Source organism: Rhopalosiphum maidis, chromosome 4 (assembly GCF_003676215.2).
Source record: "Rhopalosiphum maidis isolate BTI-1 chromosome 4, ASM367621v3, whole genome shotgun sequence".
NCBI lineage: Eukaryota > Metazoa > Arthropoda > Insecta > Hemiptera > Aphididae > Rhopalosiphum > Rhopalosiphum maidis.
Window position 1 is genome coordinate 6,963,602 of NC_040880.1, and position 16,997 is coordinate 6,980,598.

General features: G+C 26.6%; 2 protein-coding genes across 4 annotated transcripts; one reads left to right on the top strand and one right to left on the bottom strand.

Moving 5' to 3' along the window:
- Window positions 1–244: 244 nt before the first annotated feature.
- Window positions 245–3,685, bottom strand: LOC113554946 (V-type proton ATPase subunit H). Its single transcript, XM_026959082.1, has 10 exons — window positions 3,489–3,685; window positions 3,311–3,392; window positions 3,049–3,232; window positions 2,724–2,942; window positions 2,005–2,210; window positions 1,854–1,938; window positions 1,462–1,640; window positions 1,157–1,384; window positions 965–1,078; window positions 245–371 (listed from the first exon to the last, which is right to left on the bottom strand). Exons 1-10 carry the CDS (start codon window positions 3,544–3,546, stop codon window positions 293–295), a joined length of 1,434 nt encoding a protein of 477 aa, XP_026814883.1. The 5' UTR covers window positions 3,547–3,685; the 3' UTR covers window positions 245–292.
- Window positions 3,686–3,869: 184 nt separating this feature from the next.
- On the top strand, window positions 3,870–13,337 carry LOC113549001. 3 transcript variants are annotated; one of them, XM_026950131.1, is made up of 3 exons: window positions 3,872–3,964; window positions 6,121–6,270; window positions 6,580–13,337. In XM_026950131.1, exons 2-3 carry the CDS (start codon window positions 6,207–6,209, stop codon window positions 12,867–12,869), a joined length of 6,354 nt encoding a protein of 2,117 aa, XP_026805932.1. In that variant the 5' UTR covers window positions 3,872–3,964; window positions 6,121–6,206; the 3' UTR covers window positions 12,870–13,337. The 3 variants fall into 3 exon arrangements, with proteins under 3 accessions (XP_026805933.1, XP_026805932.1, XP_026805931.1); XM_026950130.1 differs by having other exon boundaries at window positions 3,903–3,964; window positions 6,118–6,270; XM_026950132.1 differs by lacking the exon at window positions 6,121–6,270 and having other exon boundaries at window positions 3,870–3,964.
- The last annotated feature ends 3,660 nt before the right edge of the window (window positions 13,338–16,997 follow it).

Sequence of the window (16,997 nt, forward strand, 5' to 3'; positions counted from 1 at the left end):
CATAACATTTCTTAGGTATATATCTATGATTAACAACTACAATAATTTAATGGTATAATTAAAATATGAAAAAAAAAAAACAATAAATCACGAAATACCGCATTGAAACAATGATAATACATAGATAATAAAATTAGAAGAAGAAAAATATATTAACTTCAATAAGAAGTTATAATATATTGATCTTTTCAACCTAGTGTTGTGTTACGAGGAATCTACAAAATAAAACTTTAACATCTGTACATTAAAAATTTGAATTTCTTTTTAGTTTATTTTTATGCATAAATTACTTTTAAGCTTTTCCAGTAAGAGCAGTGGTTCTATCTGTACTGGTACCCTGTTCTTTCTCTAACTGACGACCAAGGTACTCCCTAAAATAAATAAAATAATACAAATCAATATTCATTAATTAGTAATAATATATTAATGCATACAAATTTAGATTAGTGTTAACTTATTTTTTTTAAACTAATATTCAGTATAAAATAAATCTTTTTACTTTAGGAAATATCAGCATGAATTGTATCCAAAAAAAAAAAAATTAAATTTCCATAATAATTCATTACATAAGAAATAGTATGTACGAGAATAATAGTCAATAAATATTATTAAATCTATAAATAATCTAGCTTGCATTTAAAGCACGCATACTCAAAGTTGGATATTAATCCAATTATTGTTTCTGTGACATTGAACATTTTTTTGTTATTTTAATTTAAGAATTTCAATTTAATTTTTTAGTGGCTAGTATTAAAACATTATTTTTAAAAATTTATTTGGCCTCAACTATAGTTGAAAATTTTTTATCTCAGGTATGATGAATCAATTTCCAAAAATCAAAGTATTTAGTTTACATATATTATCAAATATGACCATTGATACTTGGAATTTATTATATTTATAAAGTGTAACCAACTAATGGAAAAAAAAATATTAATTAACAGTTTATAATTTAAAAACTTACCAATTATGCACCATGAGTTTTTGTACAGCTAAAAGTGCTTCATAACGCACATTTGCATCATCGTGTGATAACAGTTGCATAACAAGTTGTTTTCCACCAAGCTGTTCAATTATACTATAAAATATTAAAAAACAAAGTAATATTAAATTTGTTATAATGTAAGTTAAATATAAAGTTATATATTATACTTACTGTTTCCCACGTGGATAATGTCTTACATATTCACCAACATCAAAACTAGCAACACTCAAAACAAGTGGGTCTCTACTTGTTTCCAACAAGTGCACCAAAATACGCAAAAGTTCGTAATTTCTTTCATTTAAGCGGGATGCATTTTCTCGCCAGAATTGTGCTGATCTATGCACGGGGCTCCATTCCAATCGACCAGATTTTACTTCAGTTGCATACTCGTCAAAGGAACTGTAAAATAATAATGTCCAAAACAAAATTGGTGAATCACATTATATTATATAAAATTAAGAATTTTCTGATTATACCTAAGATCTTGCACAGATGCTAGTAGACGTTCATTTAAAAACTGTATATCCTCAACAATATCTTCGTCATCAAATTTTCTTTGTTCAAAAATACTTAGTTGTTTTAAAACTTTACTCTGGACCATTGCGATGCAATGATCTTTGGAAGTAGTATTATCTTCTGGTTTCTCGATTAAATTCTAAAATTTGATCAATTATTCAAAAAAAGTTTATTATATACTTTGTCTAACAAGAAAACATGCTAATTCTGTGTATCCCTATTCAGCAACATGCCATCGAAACTAGTTCCATTATGATAGGATTTTACATAGGATTACGCAGAAGAATCGATTATTATTGGGCTATATAGCATGTTTTCTCATTGGACTAGTATTTGATGAATTATTATTTACCCGGAATACAGCAAGAATAATTCGCGTAACCTTTTCTTTAACAGAATCACTTAGAATATCTGCCAAAATGGGAATAACGTTAAATCTATACAAACAAAAACACAAATTAGTTAATGATTTTTTTCCTTTTATTTTATTATTAGAATCTAACTTGTTCATTCGTTCAGCCAAGCGTGGATTGAATGTCATAACCCACACGCAGAATATCAGTTGATATTGAATTTGGAAATTAACACGCCCTGATAATATACTCAAAAGAGTAGATATACCATCAACTGAAATAAATGCAGTTCTATATTCATCACGACGAAGTAACATTTGCAAGCAGCGAGCAACTGACTGCATGTATTCATTGTTCTAAAATCATAATCAATATTTTAAAAACAAAAAAAAGCATATTAACACAATCACTACAGATGACATCATGTCCCTTATTATCAAATGTACTATATTTTGGCTAGAGTTGCAATTAAACTATTATATTTTGTTAATGTCTCCTAAAGTATTCCTGCATAAATACATAAAAACCATAAATTGATGTCATTTTTCAATTGTTATGAATTTTTTTTTAGAACTACAATCTTCATGATGTCATAATAGCTATACCCAAATATGATTTACAGATAAGCAGCTAATGTGTTAAGAATTATATGCTAAATTTTTAAATATGATAGAATACATTGAATAAGTATAAATTGATTCTAAATATTTTAGATGCAATTTAAGTTAGCAATAAATTAATAAATGCAAGGTTTTTATACAATAAAAACAAATTATTTACAAATATCTCACAACATCCTAATCCTATTAATAAGAATCATATATAAACTAGATACATTTTTTTATATTTATTTTAAAGTATTGCCTTACAGCAGATAGCAGTTGCTCTTTAATCCAATTCAAGTAGAACTGAAGATCAGTTTGATTGATAAGATCAGTTGAATAACAGGCAAACTTTGCTATGATTCGAGCAGACATGTTGTTTATAAACCCATCTGCAGCATTTAACAGGTTCAAAAAATTTCCGCACACTGGTTCATTTTTTTTAAGAGCATATTCATGAAATATTTCCACACGTGATCGATCTTCCTGTGAGAAAATTTTTGAAAAAAATTTAACTATACTGTTGCGTACGATTAATTCCCTTTGTTCAGTGACTTCGGTCAGAGTACCTAAGAAGAAAGAAACAACTCACGGTCAACAGATCATCAATCAATACAAGTACATATTGTATAGTTGATTCCTTAGATATATGTTCCAATAGACTGAAGAAGGCCTTTGCAGATTGTGGGCGATTGTCAATTAAAAATTGACCTTTAGCATCAGTCACATCGTAAGCACTGATGAAATCGAAAACTTCTTGCGATATCATTTGGGACCTATGATAGAGTTTAATTTTATATTATTAGACGCACATTGATGTTATGTTGTGGTAATATCAAGTAAAATAACTTTACTGCAAATAAGAAGACCAATTGGGGTTCAGATTTCTTATTTCAGCCGCTTGTTGCTGCAAAACGCTGGTGGCGGCAAACATATCTGTGAAAATACACAAGTTCCAAAAAATTGTTTAAACGGGTCTTTGTGGTGATTTGTCGTAAGGTACACGCCCTTTTATTCGGGACATTCACTTACCGATATTTTCTTCCGGAAAAGCTGGCAGAATATCCTTCATGTTCGTTGTTTTAGTCATTCCACAGTTTCTGATAACCCGAAGGATAAGATCCTGTACGTTTAGCTAAGGGAATTAAGAAAAAGATAAACTTTTTAAAATGGACTCAGAAAACAATTACAATACTCTGATGATGGTTGTTGTTTTTATCTTTAAAGAGTAAAAACCAAAGAAGCAAAGACCCATATTATTATTATCCACTGTTAATGGAAGACAGTGTAACCAATACAATACGAAAAATACCGTGTGACAGCTGTTTTTGGAGCGGCTAAAGATACTACCATATCTATATTCGTGAACGTGACAAGTTTATTTATTACCTTAAATCATGGTATATGGAACGGGATGGGAACAACAGTCAGAATATGAGGATATCTCTTGAAACAGTTGAAATGAAACGCCAAACGCGATAACAGTAATTCGAATTTCGATATTGTCGGTAAGTGCCACGCATGACGCATGTCGAAATATAAAATATTCAATATTTTAATATAACCGTGATTCCGAGTGAATCGATTTCTGTTCTGATTTTTGTTTTCATCTCGAACGGTTGAGTTTATAGTCTTTATACTGTTAATAGTAAAATATTTTTAATTATCGTCTTTACTCTATAGCAGTATAACGGCTATACTATTACTATATCTTAATTCGTTTGTTCTCAACTCTTCAGTCTCAATCATTCAAATTCTTATTCGTTGTTACTTGATATTTGTTATGCGTCACGAATGATACGAACGCTCAAACCTACTAAAGTATTTGGCTATTAGTGTACACTATTCTGCAAAGGAAAATGGTTAATATTCATAGTCTGCTATTTTATGTTGTGAACGAGCAAGCAATCTAGTATTGATCCCCTACGAAAAATGCAGTTTGATATTCCATTTGATATTTTTTGTCAACTGTCATGTTTTCCACCACACACTGCTAGTAGTGCTACTAAAAACTACCAGTGTCTATTCGTCGTAACGTGCATACAATGTAAGAAAAATGAAGTAGTGAGGCACCAATCAGGCAATTAGATCATATTTCATGTGTACTATGCCCATTATTCTATTGGTTATGAATTATGATTATGAATAAGGCTCGGAAGTTATTGCATTCTCATGTTTTTTTTTTTTAGCTATTAGATTTTTTATTTATTTATTAGATTTATTGCTAAGTAAGCTTGAAATTTTAAAATTAATTTCATAACACTAAAAAAAAATATATATATTTAAAGTTTATAGTGCATTATTTTTGAATATTTAGTGATTTGTTGTAGTTTTAAGGGAATCCCTGGAAAAAGAACAATTTTTAAAAATTTTAAATATATTTATTGATTATAAAAGAAAGTATGAAGCTTACATCGCTAATTTCCAGTAATAAAATATTATTTTATATTTTATGATTAAGTATGAAAAGGTCACCTATAAGGGCACTATGATTTCTACATAGGGAATTTCCAGTAATAAAAATGCATTTTATTCTATATTATATCTAATAAGTTATATTGTATTTAATATATAAAAATATATTAGATACCTATATAAAGATGAATAAAAGTTATATTTGTTTAAATGTTCTTTTTTCCTTAGTCTTTTTACCAATTACTGTTTTAAGGGCATACTTTTCAATTTTACCATGTTTTTGGAGCATATTTGATAATTAATGATATTATTTTTAAATACAATTTAAAAGTTTGACAAAAAAAAAAAAAATTTTAAACTGCATTCATTTCCGAGCCCTAGTTTTAAGATCGCTTAATGTTTCTAGTTTTGTATAGTTTATTTGTTGATTAAATTAGTTTTATGGAAACATACTTTTATACTTCAATACTATTATATGTAGTAAAGAAATTAATATTTTTAAATATTATAATCTAATTCCTTTTTTAGTGGTGGTAATATAACAGTATTTCATCTTACATTCATTCTGTATTATCACAGAATTCAACTTTATACCTATAACTATTTTTGATAACTTAACAACATTTATAATAAAGATACTTTAGTCAGCTTTATATTGTGCCGAATAAGTCTTGCTTCATTGCTTGCTGCATGCATTGCTATTAAGTCATTAATAAAGTAAACATTAAATAGTACTTATATAATTTTATAATATTATAAACATTAAAATCCTCTCATATTCCCCTATTTGGTTTTAATCTATCACTGATATATCATATTAGAGATGGACCATGACTTAAATATAGTATATTTAAGCCATAAGATGGACAATATTTTAATTTTGTTTATGGTAAAATTAATTTTTATAATGATCGACCTAAATTCCTAGAAAGATTGACTGGTTGGCAACCCCTAATTTAAATAAATAATAAATAGTCCAAAAATTAATTATTAGATTTTTAGATTATTAAATCTACATTGTTGTAGTTATTGATGATGTAATAATTTATCACATAATTTGGTCGAATGATGCCAATATTAATTTGCAAATCTGATTTAGGATTTTCTTATAATCTTAAATATAAATTAAATATATTACTAACAACTTCCCATTTTTGATCATTTTAGTTAAAATTTTAAAAGTAGTTATTTAGTATAACTTATGTTTGTTTCAAATATTTAATACAGGTATTGATTATTTGTTTAGCAGCTTTAGATCCTCCATGAATCACAATTATATAGTGTTTTGTAGCTGAAGTTCAATATCTATTTTGTAAGGTATAGCCTTAGCCAGAAATGGCAGAATCTGAACTACTCGAGGATCCAAATGCAGTATGGACAGTAAAAAGAAGAGTAGATGGTTAGATTTTAAACATTTTTTTTTACTTAAAATAGTATATAGAACTTTGGTTTATTATTTATTTTTAATTTTATATTATTTAATACTTAAAGTTAGAAAGTTATTATGTTTAAGTTTCAAGATGTTTTGATACTTACTTTATTTGCTTAATCTTATTATCTAAAATTAGGTGCCTAGAGTATTAATAATGTATTTTAAAAAAATCTACCAAAATTTCCACTCATATTGTTAGAATATTCCTATTAAATCTTAAAATCCAATCATATATCAATGTAAAATCTATCAAACATCAGTTCTTTTATTTTTCAGATATTAAATCATCTGTTGTTTTTGATGTCGATAAAGAACCTAAATCAAGGCCCTCAAATAAAAAAAAACCAAAACTTTTTACTTCCAGCTATTTACAACTGACTTCAGATACACAAGAACATAGAACACCTATAGGCCTACAGAAATCATATCATGGAGTTGTTTACCAAATACAGTGGATGATGGTAGTTGCACTCGAAGCTCAGGAGAGATCAAAATATAAAAAATGTGGAACTTTTAAATTCAAGACAGAAGATCCAGACGCTGGAAAATTCGATGATTTGGTTTGGAGCTATAAAACTGATCAGCCAAATTCATATGAGTTTAATTTTTTACAAGCTAAACATAAATTGAACAAAGAAGAAAAAATTGATATTAAGGACTTAATCAATCTCCAACAAAAGGAAAACTCCTTAAAATCAAATAATAAAGACAAACGTCCATTTGCTTTAGAAAAATACTTTCTTTCATACAAAAATGAAATAAAGGAAAATTATAGTCATAAAGGTAAAATAAATAAACTAATTATTGCTACAAACGTTGATTTTGTTAATGATCTGAAAAGTAGCTTTGATCAACTACAAGATAATATTCCAATCTTAGAGTTAATAAATAAAAAAATTGGAAATTGGAAATTTAAAAAGGGTGATTTTCCTTATCGGAAAAAAATAATGGAGCAACTAGAAAATACATATGATTTAATTAAGATAGTAAAGAATTTGAGAAAATGTGTACTAGATGATGAACCTATAAAGAAGGATAGCACTCTTAACAGCTATTTGAGTGCTCTAGAAAGCAATAGAGTAATTGAACCTTCCGGAAAATTTCATTCTCATTTTATACAAGATCATCAAGATTTGCCTAAAGAAGCAAAACAACTTAGAGCAGCTTTTTTTCAAGAAACATTTATTAGTACAAGAGAGTCTTTAGGTTTTGATGTTGATTATAAAATATCCTGTCCTGAAGAACTTGCTGAGCAAATTGCTTCACAAATTATTCAATCATATAAGGATTCTAAAAATAAAGTTACTATCTTTAAAACACAAAAGGTACTAGACATTTATATTGATAATCTGGCAGGATATGTTCTCATTGAGAAAAAAGGTATAATACGATTCAATTCTAAGTTTTGGGCATTAGAAGATAATCAGCTACCAAGTGAGAGTATAAAAATGTTTAGAGATAAGTTAAAATTTCAACTTGAGTTTAAAATTAAAAATATAAAAAGTGATCAATTAAAAATGTTAAAAAAACAAGAATTAGATGTCATTATTAATCAATTCAAAGAATATGAGTTCAATATTGGCAGTAAGGGCACTTTTCGGACTTGTAAAGAAATGTTAGGAGATAAAGATGCTTTTTGGAAAAGTGTAGAAAGCTTTAAATTTAATCAATTTGAACGACCTTACTCTGATCAATTATCTGCTAAATTACCAAGCTATGAATTAAAAGACATAGAAAAAGATATAAACAATTTTTTTAATCAGTTAGTATTTGTAGTTAATTGTTCTCAAGAAATGTTAAATGAATTTATCAAAAAAAAATGTTCTTGGTTTGTAGGATTTGAAACCGATTACATTGCATATGAATTTCAAACAAAAATAGGTGATGCTTTAAACTTTGAAACAAAAGAATTTATTTCAACAGCTGACAATGTTTCACAATTTTTTGATAACGCTAAACAACAAATTGATCGACTTATACTTATTGGTCCTAGTTTAGTATATCGTGCAAATATTAAAGAATTTGGTATTGATTTTAAGAAAGATACTTTGAATGAATTATGTAAATTTTTAAATAATCAAACCACTAAACAAATTTTTAATGTTGTTAATCAGCAAACTAAATTAGGTTCTATTAAAGTGCATCAAATCCTGGAATCTAAACATGTACATAATTCATATAAAATGGATAGTAGTTATATTTTTATTAGTTTAAAATCTCTTTTACGTCTACAAGACCTTGTAATAACAGCTTTCGAATCCGTAACATCAAGCCATTTGCTAATTATTGAATGTGAAACTGTGGAGATAAATTTGGATAAACTTCACTCACGATTATTACAAGTAATTAAGTCCAATAATAAAAAAAAAATTATTCTTATCACTCAAGAAAATGATTATCTAGCAGGTAAATTTAAAAATAATTCTTCTAATTATGATAGATATAAAGATGAAAGAAATAGTTTAACTGATCTTACTAATGATTCACAAAAAAGCCTTCTAAAAAAAAGAAAATTTATGTTTCAAGGAAAGGAAGTAAGTTTAGATACATTAATAGATGATGAGTCAAAACTTTTAATAGATGGAGGATTATTGTATAAGCTTATTAATAATGAGGAGATAAAGATAGGAAAAGCGCTCACAGATTTTAAGTATGATGACATTAAGTACTATTATATTGACCGAATATTTAATCGCCAAGTTAATAAAATTAAGAAAGATTTAAAAAAAATGAGATCTAAGTTATTTGTGACTGATGGCAATAAAATAAATGAGCAAGAGCTTAATAAATATAATGATATTGTATTAATTTCTGATACAGGTGAGATTTTTAAGGAGATATGTAATAAGTACGAAAAATGTAATATTCATTGGCTCAAAGAGGAAGGAGATGATTTTATATGGAAGAAATCTCATGGTACTTTATCTAAATTACGTGAAATTTTAGATAAAAATAAACAAAGTATTCAGGAGTATAAACCAGATAAAATTACTGATATAACAGACAGAGTAGTCATTCTTACTGCAAAACCTGGTATGGGTAAATCTACTGTGTTGAATCATTTAGCATTAAAGACAAAAGAATGTGAACCTGACTCTTATTTATGGGTTATAATGATTAACTTAATTGATTATTCAACTGAATTAGAAAGAGAAAAAGAAAAAGAGAAAAAGATACAATTTAACGAAGTAGAAGCTATAAAGTTCTTGTACAAGGCTGTAGGATTTCAACTCTTTAAAAAAGAAAACCAAAAATCAGCAGACAAAATTATAGAAAACGTCCTCAATGCTATAATTATACGAGATGGTAAAGTAGGTTTGGAATTTCACGGAGTAGGAATTCAAGATCTAAACTTATTAGAAATAAGACTATTTAATAACTTCTATAATCAAGGGAAGATTGTTTTACTGTTTGATGGATTTGATGAGATAAGTCCCGATTATGAAGAAATAACTGTTAAGTTACTACAAGTTCTAAAAAACACCAAAGTAAAAAAGTTATGGATAACCAGTCGACCTTATGTTAAATCACTAGAAGATCAACTAGGTGTGTTTTCATATTCATTAAAGCCGTTCCTGGCAGAACAACAGTATGATTTTTTAAAACAATTTTGGAAAACTAAGTTGAATATCTATGAGTTAAACGAGCAACGGTTAGTAGTTTTTATTGGTGAATTACTAGAAAAGCTCCCTGAATCCATAGATTTAATGAGTATACCACTTCATGCATTTATGGTTGCTGAAGCTTACAAAGACGCGTTTAAGGATTTTTATGATTCTAATGAGCAAAACCTTTCTAAACAGATAATTGAAAAGCAAGATTTGGTTACTTTGTATGAGAAGTTTATTAACATTAAGTTTCATAAAATTCGATTTGGAGAAAAGAAGTCTGGTATAAATACTTCTAGCATAGATATAAAAATAATGATTGAAAGGGAATACAATAAATGTATAAAAGATCATAGAATATTAGCTTTATATGCAATATTTAACGAAGATGAAGTAAGGAAATTGATGTCTCAAAAAGAAATAAAAAAAGTATCTAGATTAATTGACGAGGTAAAACTACGGAATGAAAAAACAGGTATTATTGAACGAGTTGTTGATAATAAGCCTAGATTCGTTCATCGTACTTTTGCTGAATATTTTGTTTCCAATTACTTTTGGGAAAAATTTAAATCAGTTCAATTAGATGAATATAAAAACTTTATTAAAATATTTATAATTAAAAATCTAATTAAAAACGATAGGATACTAATTTCTAAGTTTCTTCAATTAAAAGCAAAAAAAGATTTACCTTATGACCGGGATAAGCTTAGAATCCTATTAACAAATCTTCTTGACCAAACAAAAATGTATAATTATAGAAAAGATAATAAACAATCCACTAAACTGTTATTTGGGATAATTGAGTTTTCTATGTTGATACACGAAGATATTCTAGACGTTATTGAGGACTGTGATAATCTACTAAAATTATTATGTATATCAGCCGAAATGAGTTATATACAACTTGCTAATGCTTTAGGAAAAAAACTTAATAAAACATTTTTAAAAGAGTATTTAAAAATAGATAAATGGTTTTATAGTCCTTTATGGTTAGCGGCCGAAAATTCACACTTGGATGTTATACGAATTCTCGTAGAAAAATTTTCTTACGATACCAATTGGAAGGATAAAGATAACAATACTTTAATTGTTCGTATATTTCAAGAGGAAAATTTTAATGTTCTCAGGTCTTGTTTAAAATTAGGTATCATTGATGTTAAACTTTATAAGGATAATCTAATAGAATATTTGCCACTATTTGAAGCTCTTTATAGGTTTGCCCCATCTGATGTGATTAAATTGTTAATAGAAAAGACGGATAGTGATCTTGTTAATACGTTTAAGAATTCTTATTATTCTGTTCATAATATTAGTATACCTTTGTTCAAATATGATAAGGAAATAACAGAGCTAGCTATAAAAAAAGGTATTAATTTTTCTAAAGCTATAAATCGGTTGCTTTTAGAATTTAGCTCTGAGAGTTTAAATCATCCTACAATGTCACTGACATATGCTCATTATAGTAAACCTCTTTTTCATTCTGATCAAGAGTTTTTGAATTTTTTTGATAGAATAGAACTATTACTACAATATGGTATAGGGTATAACTGTATAGTTACTGAAAGTGAAACAAGAATACAGTCATATACCGAACATACCCTAAAATATGCTGAGCAAATATACTACATCCATAAACTTTTAGAAAGAGTACATAATTTACATAGTTACGATAAAAGTAGCAATCCACTAGACACAGTACTAAAATTAATTATAAATTGTATTAGTAGGTCTTCTGGCTTTAGAGGTTATGAAATTATAAATTCAAGTAAAATATACTTATTATTTAGTGATAAACCATCGAAATATAATCAAAAAATACCTCTTCTGTCAAATTTTTTACTAAATCTTGATTTTGAGTCTAATGAAGAAAGTAAAACTAATCTAATAGAAAATAATTTGGATAAATTACGTTCTTATGTAAGTAAAGCAAAAGAGGAAATTGAGCAATTTAAAAAGTATCTTGATAGCAAGATTTATAATAATATATTAATTGGTTATGAAGAAATGTTTGAATACTCATATTATACATTTTCCAATAAAGAAGAGCAAGAAGATCAATATAAATCTCTTAATAAGTTTGTGAAATTTTTGCTGCAACGGGTATTAGAGTTGTACATAAGACACGATTATGAGATTGATGATGCATTAAAAGAGGTATCAGAAGAAGTATTGAAATTGAAAAAAATAATAAATAGGTTAAAAAAAAATTCAGATGATAAAAAATATGAGACTTATGAAATATTAGATATGTTAGGTATGAAAAGCATAGATACAAATGAAGACTTACAAGATTTGATATTAAAAATCTATGATTGTGGCGGTATTACATTATTAAGTACTTCTTTGTCGAATTTAAGTCGTATAAGCCAAAAAAAAATAATGGGAATATTAGAACTGATGTTCAAATTTTCTGATCAATCATTAAAAACTTTTGAATTATTAATGAAACTTGATAGTCCATATAAAGCTCTTACTAAGGCTATTGAAAACAAAAACTATCAAGAGATAAATAATATATTACAAAATGTAAAACTTGATTTTATAAAGGCGATTATTAACGGTCAAGATGATAAATATGGCTCACCATTACACTATGCTGCTTGTAAAGGAGATTTAAAAACCACCCAAATTCTTTTAAAATATGGAGCTAATCCTAATCTTGAACTGACAGAAAATTGTGAACTATTATTATGCACTACAGAAGACACTGAAGAAGATGTGGTAATGTATGAGAACAATTATTATGTGACTGGGACTCCATTACACTTAGCAGTGCTAAATGATCAATTAAAAATTGCTGAGATTTTATTAAGTCACGGTGCTGATGCTCACGTTAAGGATACATATGGAAGTACACCACTGCAATGGGCTACTCGGAAAGGTTTCTCAAGAATGGAAACATTACTGTTAGACAAGGACTGGAACCTTAATGATTTTTACGGTTCCAGTTTCGGTTAGGTTCTTAAAAGGACTAAAATTTTGGTTTCGGTTTTAAAAAAAAAACTAGTATTTTGGTTCCGGTCCCTTTTCGATTTTTAAATTTGGGTTTCGGTTTTTTTTCGATTCTTAAAAAATGAAAAATAAGTTTCCTGTTTTAGTTTTATACTACTGTAAAAAAAAATTGGTTGTGTTTCGATTTTTTTTAAATATATTATAAAATATTAGGAGTGTAAATTGGCATCAATTGTGACAGGTCAATACCAATTTTCAACTAGATATCCTACCAATTGTTTAGGACAAAGAAAAAGACTAAATAAGTAAAACAATTACTAAACACTAACAATTAATGCACATAACCCCGTTTTAAATTACCCTTTTTGTTTTTATATAATTTTTTATATCTAGTTAATACTTTAATTGTTATGTATTAATTACTGATTATCGCACTTATTATATTAACTATCAGTATTTTCGGTATTTCAAATTTTAAAATATCACAAAGCTTTTTATTTATTATTATCACATACTATAATATCTATACTATACTATTTAATCTATTTCAAAACTGAAATTAATCGTAAAAAACCTTGTATACTTTGAATCTATATAATCTTAACGTTTAATTTATAGTACCTATCTATTATATTCATTTTATCTATACCTATTCGTCTTATTCATATTATGTTTAAAAACTTTAGATTCTTCGTTTTTAATAAAAATGAATTGCTAATTATTAATTTTTAAGTCTAATTATTATTTTGTATTATAATATTATTTTTTTTTCTAACTGACTGTTTCACAAGCTTTGCTTTTTTTGAGGGGAGAGGGTATCATATATACCACAGACTATTTTCATGTAATAGTCTGTGTGTATACTATATATTTTATATATTATTGTAAGCTAATCTTTTATCACAAAATATACCTATATTATTGTTATTATTATTTATATATATATATATATATATATTAATTAATATATTTAATATTGCTATGATTTAAAAACAATTTTAAATTACAAATAAATGTGTTTAGCTCCTCAGAAAAATTAGTTGCTGTAGTTTAAACGGTGTTGTTGCCTGTTGAAATATTTGTTTTATTTTCTATTATATATTCTATTGTTAAATACTTTAATAAATCAAAATACTTTAAATAATTTGAATTATATTTGTATAATTTGTATTTTGTGGTGTGTGAACTTAAAACTTTAATACTTCATTACTGCTTATAGTGCTTACAAAACTTTAGTAATGCATCTTTGTGTCAAGTCTTCAAATGTTAATTATATCTTTGGACCAGATAATAACATTTTATACAAACTATGTCAATTGTCAGTAAGTAAATTTAAAGATACACTGTTAAATGATACCTATAATTTATCGACATTAAATTATAGACAGGTTATCAAAAATGATGATATACATATAAATTGGTTACCTGATTCAAAAAATGACTTCAACTCAATGACAGGTTTAGAAATACCAAAAAGTTATTTTGTACTTACTCAGTGCACGGAGTAATTCAGTAGATTCAGTAGACAAAGTAAATTCATGATTTTGTTGATAATAATTGCATTAATACAATTACTTTAGTTTATTGCAGCATTTTCTATATAAAATAAAATTTAATTTAATTTAATTTAATTTTTTTAATCGAAAATTTCAGATAGGTCAACATGATTTAATTTATTTAATTAATTTTAGTTGCATAAATCAAAAATATTTAATTAATCAGCTATATTATCATTCCTTTGATGAAGAAAACTATATACCTAATACCTTATAATTTAGTACCTATTACCTAATAAAAACAATAACATTGTGTTTTTGTTTTATATTTTTATAAGAATTATAAACACTTTTGTGAAACTAAAACAATTAATATAAAAATGATAGACAAAAACCAATGCAACATTTTTAGTAGGTAGATTAGCCATAAAACAATGCTTACATTTTTTTACCTTTTTTAATGGTCGTCTCATTCAGTGGGACGTATCCATTGAAATGTTATTGAAAATGTCATATAAAGTCGTCCAGCGTCCTATCGGCTATCGTATTTTGTTGTCTTTGTGTCTTTGTGATTCGAAAGTAAATGTGTAATGTTTAGTGTTATTAAAACACAAATCACGGATAAAAAATATAATTAATAAAGAAGCTCTTTACAAAACTTGGTTGAAAATAGGCGTAGAAAAAAAAGAAAAATTGACAAATCTACAGAAAACAGAACAATTAAAATATATATTTTTTTAAATTATTTAAACGCGTTAAAAAATATATATATTAGAGATAAAGATGGGCCCCGGAAGTGTGCCCCCCTTAATCCGGACTTGTATCGGGTGATGTTAACCTTGTATAATTTATTATGATTTATGTTACTTAAATTATATGTATACATATATATATATTCAAATTCAGATTTTTGAAATTTTTTAACGTGTCGATTTTATAAAGACGATATTTTTTAATACTATCAAGCTTTTCACTATCCTGTACCGATATCAACTTTGTTTTTTCAGATGAGAAACTAAGTTTTAGGTTTTAACTAGATATATCTATTTAAATTTAAATTATGAATTAGAAGATTTTTCTAAAAATGTCAACGTACATAGGTATCGTAATCGAAATTTAAACGAACAGTTTCTGAGTTGTCCTACTTTAAATACTCGTTATTCATAGTTTAAATATTTTATGTAATTTCGACTAAATTTGTCTATAAAAATAATAATCGTTATATATATTTTATAATTTTTTATTTTTGGTATGACATATTTATGAAGAATTTTCAAAACTTATTAACTTGTACATTTGTGTGATTTTGACAAATTTGTAAAAATTTAAACTTAAATCGAATATAAAAATAACGTGCCTGTGTAGATTTAACATTATTATACAGATTTAAGAAGATGTCACACACTGTTTTCTCTCTCTAGCCCACGCGCAACATAGACAAAACGCATTTACGCAGTCTGATTATAACTCGCTCAATTTTGGTTCTAGAGTAAATATACTTAAATAAAATAAAACTTTGATAATATTTCTGAGTACAAGACGATGAGTTTTTTCCATTATTCTCAATACAACGTTAATTATATCATTTAGAATTAGCTATAAATTACAACATTTTTAAATAACCTTTATATTTTCAAAATTTAATTTTATAATAGGTATATTTACTCTATATTTACTCTTTTACTCTAGAACCAAAATTGAGCGAGTTCAGACTACGTAAATGCCTTTTGTCCGTGTTGCGCGTGGGCTAGAGAGAGAAAACAAACAGTGTGTGACATCCTCTTAAGAACAACTTTTATGGGTAAGAACCTTAATACAAGAGTATTAAATTTTCGACAATTTTTGACCGGTGAATCAATTTTTATTGTCATTTAAATTTTTTTTATGTCCATAAAGATTTTGAGTCAAAATTTTAAAAAAATTGCTGAAAATGCAAACATATTAGTTTTAGAATTACAACAAAAAACCATAATCGTTTGACTTTGAGGTAAAATATAGTTATTACATAAGTAAATATGCGATGTTCAAAAAAATTCAAATTTCAAATAGTCATTAAGAATGTAGATGACTTTCCGGTATATTTTTAATTTTTTTTATAGGTTCCTAGATCGTAGAAAAACTAAACAATGATAAAATTTGAAAATTTTTGTTTAAGTTAACTAAAGAAATTTAACAATTTCAGATTTTTGGTTGTAATTTAAAAATAATTAATTACCATAAAACTAACTTAACGTAACTTCTAATAAATTGTCTTAAATTATAAATCTCAATTATTTTCGTTATATTATTATGGATAGGGTTAAAGAGGATGTACTCCTAGGAACCGAATTATACCGTTGGTTACACCAATTAAAGTCAAGGTGCATCCTGCCATCATGAAAGCTGATGGATAGACATTGAAAATTAAACAGCCATCTAGGGGTATCCTGCCTTTTTGGTCGATTTTAATTTTAAAAGCAACTGAAAACGTTTCTTGATTATCAATAAGTTTGAAATGGCATTGCCGGTTTTGATTTTCACAAAAATGTGTTTTTCACTGTTGAATTGTATTCAATGTTTTACTTCTACTGTTGCCATTACTTCTTTTCAACATTTTCACTGGAGTTGTACAATTTTTAATAAGAATTAAAATCAAAAA

Excerpts from the sequence above, each read along its gene's own strand:
- LOC113554946 (XM_026959082.1), bottom strand. The coding sequence starts at position 3,546 with ATGACTAAAACAACGAACATGAAGGATATTCTGCCAGCTTTTCCGGAA. Across the intron at positions 3,393-3,488 it reads TTTTCCGGAAGAAAATATCG|ATATGTTTGCCGCCACCAGC; the intron begins GTAAGTGAATGT and ends GTATTTTCACAG. Across the intron at positions 1,641-1,853 it reads TTATTCTTGCTGTATTCCGG|AATTTAATCGAGAAACCAGA; the intron begins GTAAATAATAAT and ends ATCAAATTTTAG.
- LOC113549001 (XM_026950131.1), top strand. The coding sequence starts at position 6,207 with ATGGCAGAATCTGAACTACTCGAGGATCCAAATGCAGTATGGACAGTA. Across the intron at positions 6,271-6,579 it reads AGTAAAAAGAAGAGTAGATG|ATATTAAATCATCTGTTGTT; the intron begins GTTAGATTTTAA and ends TTTATTTTTCAG.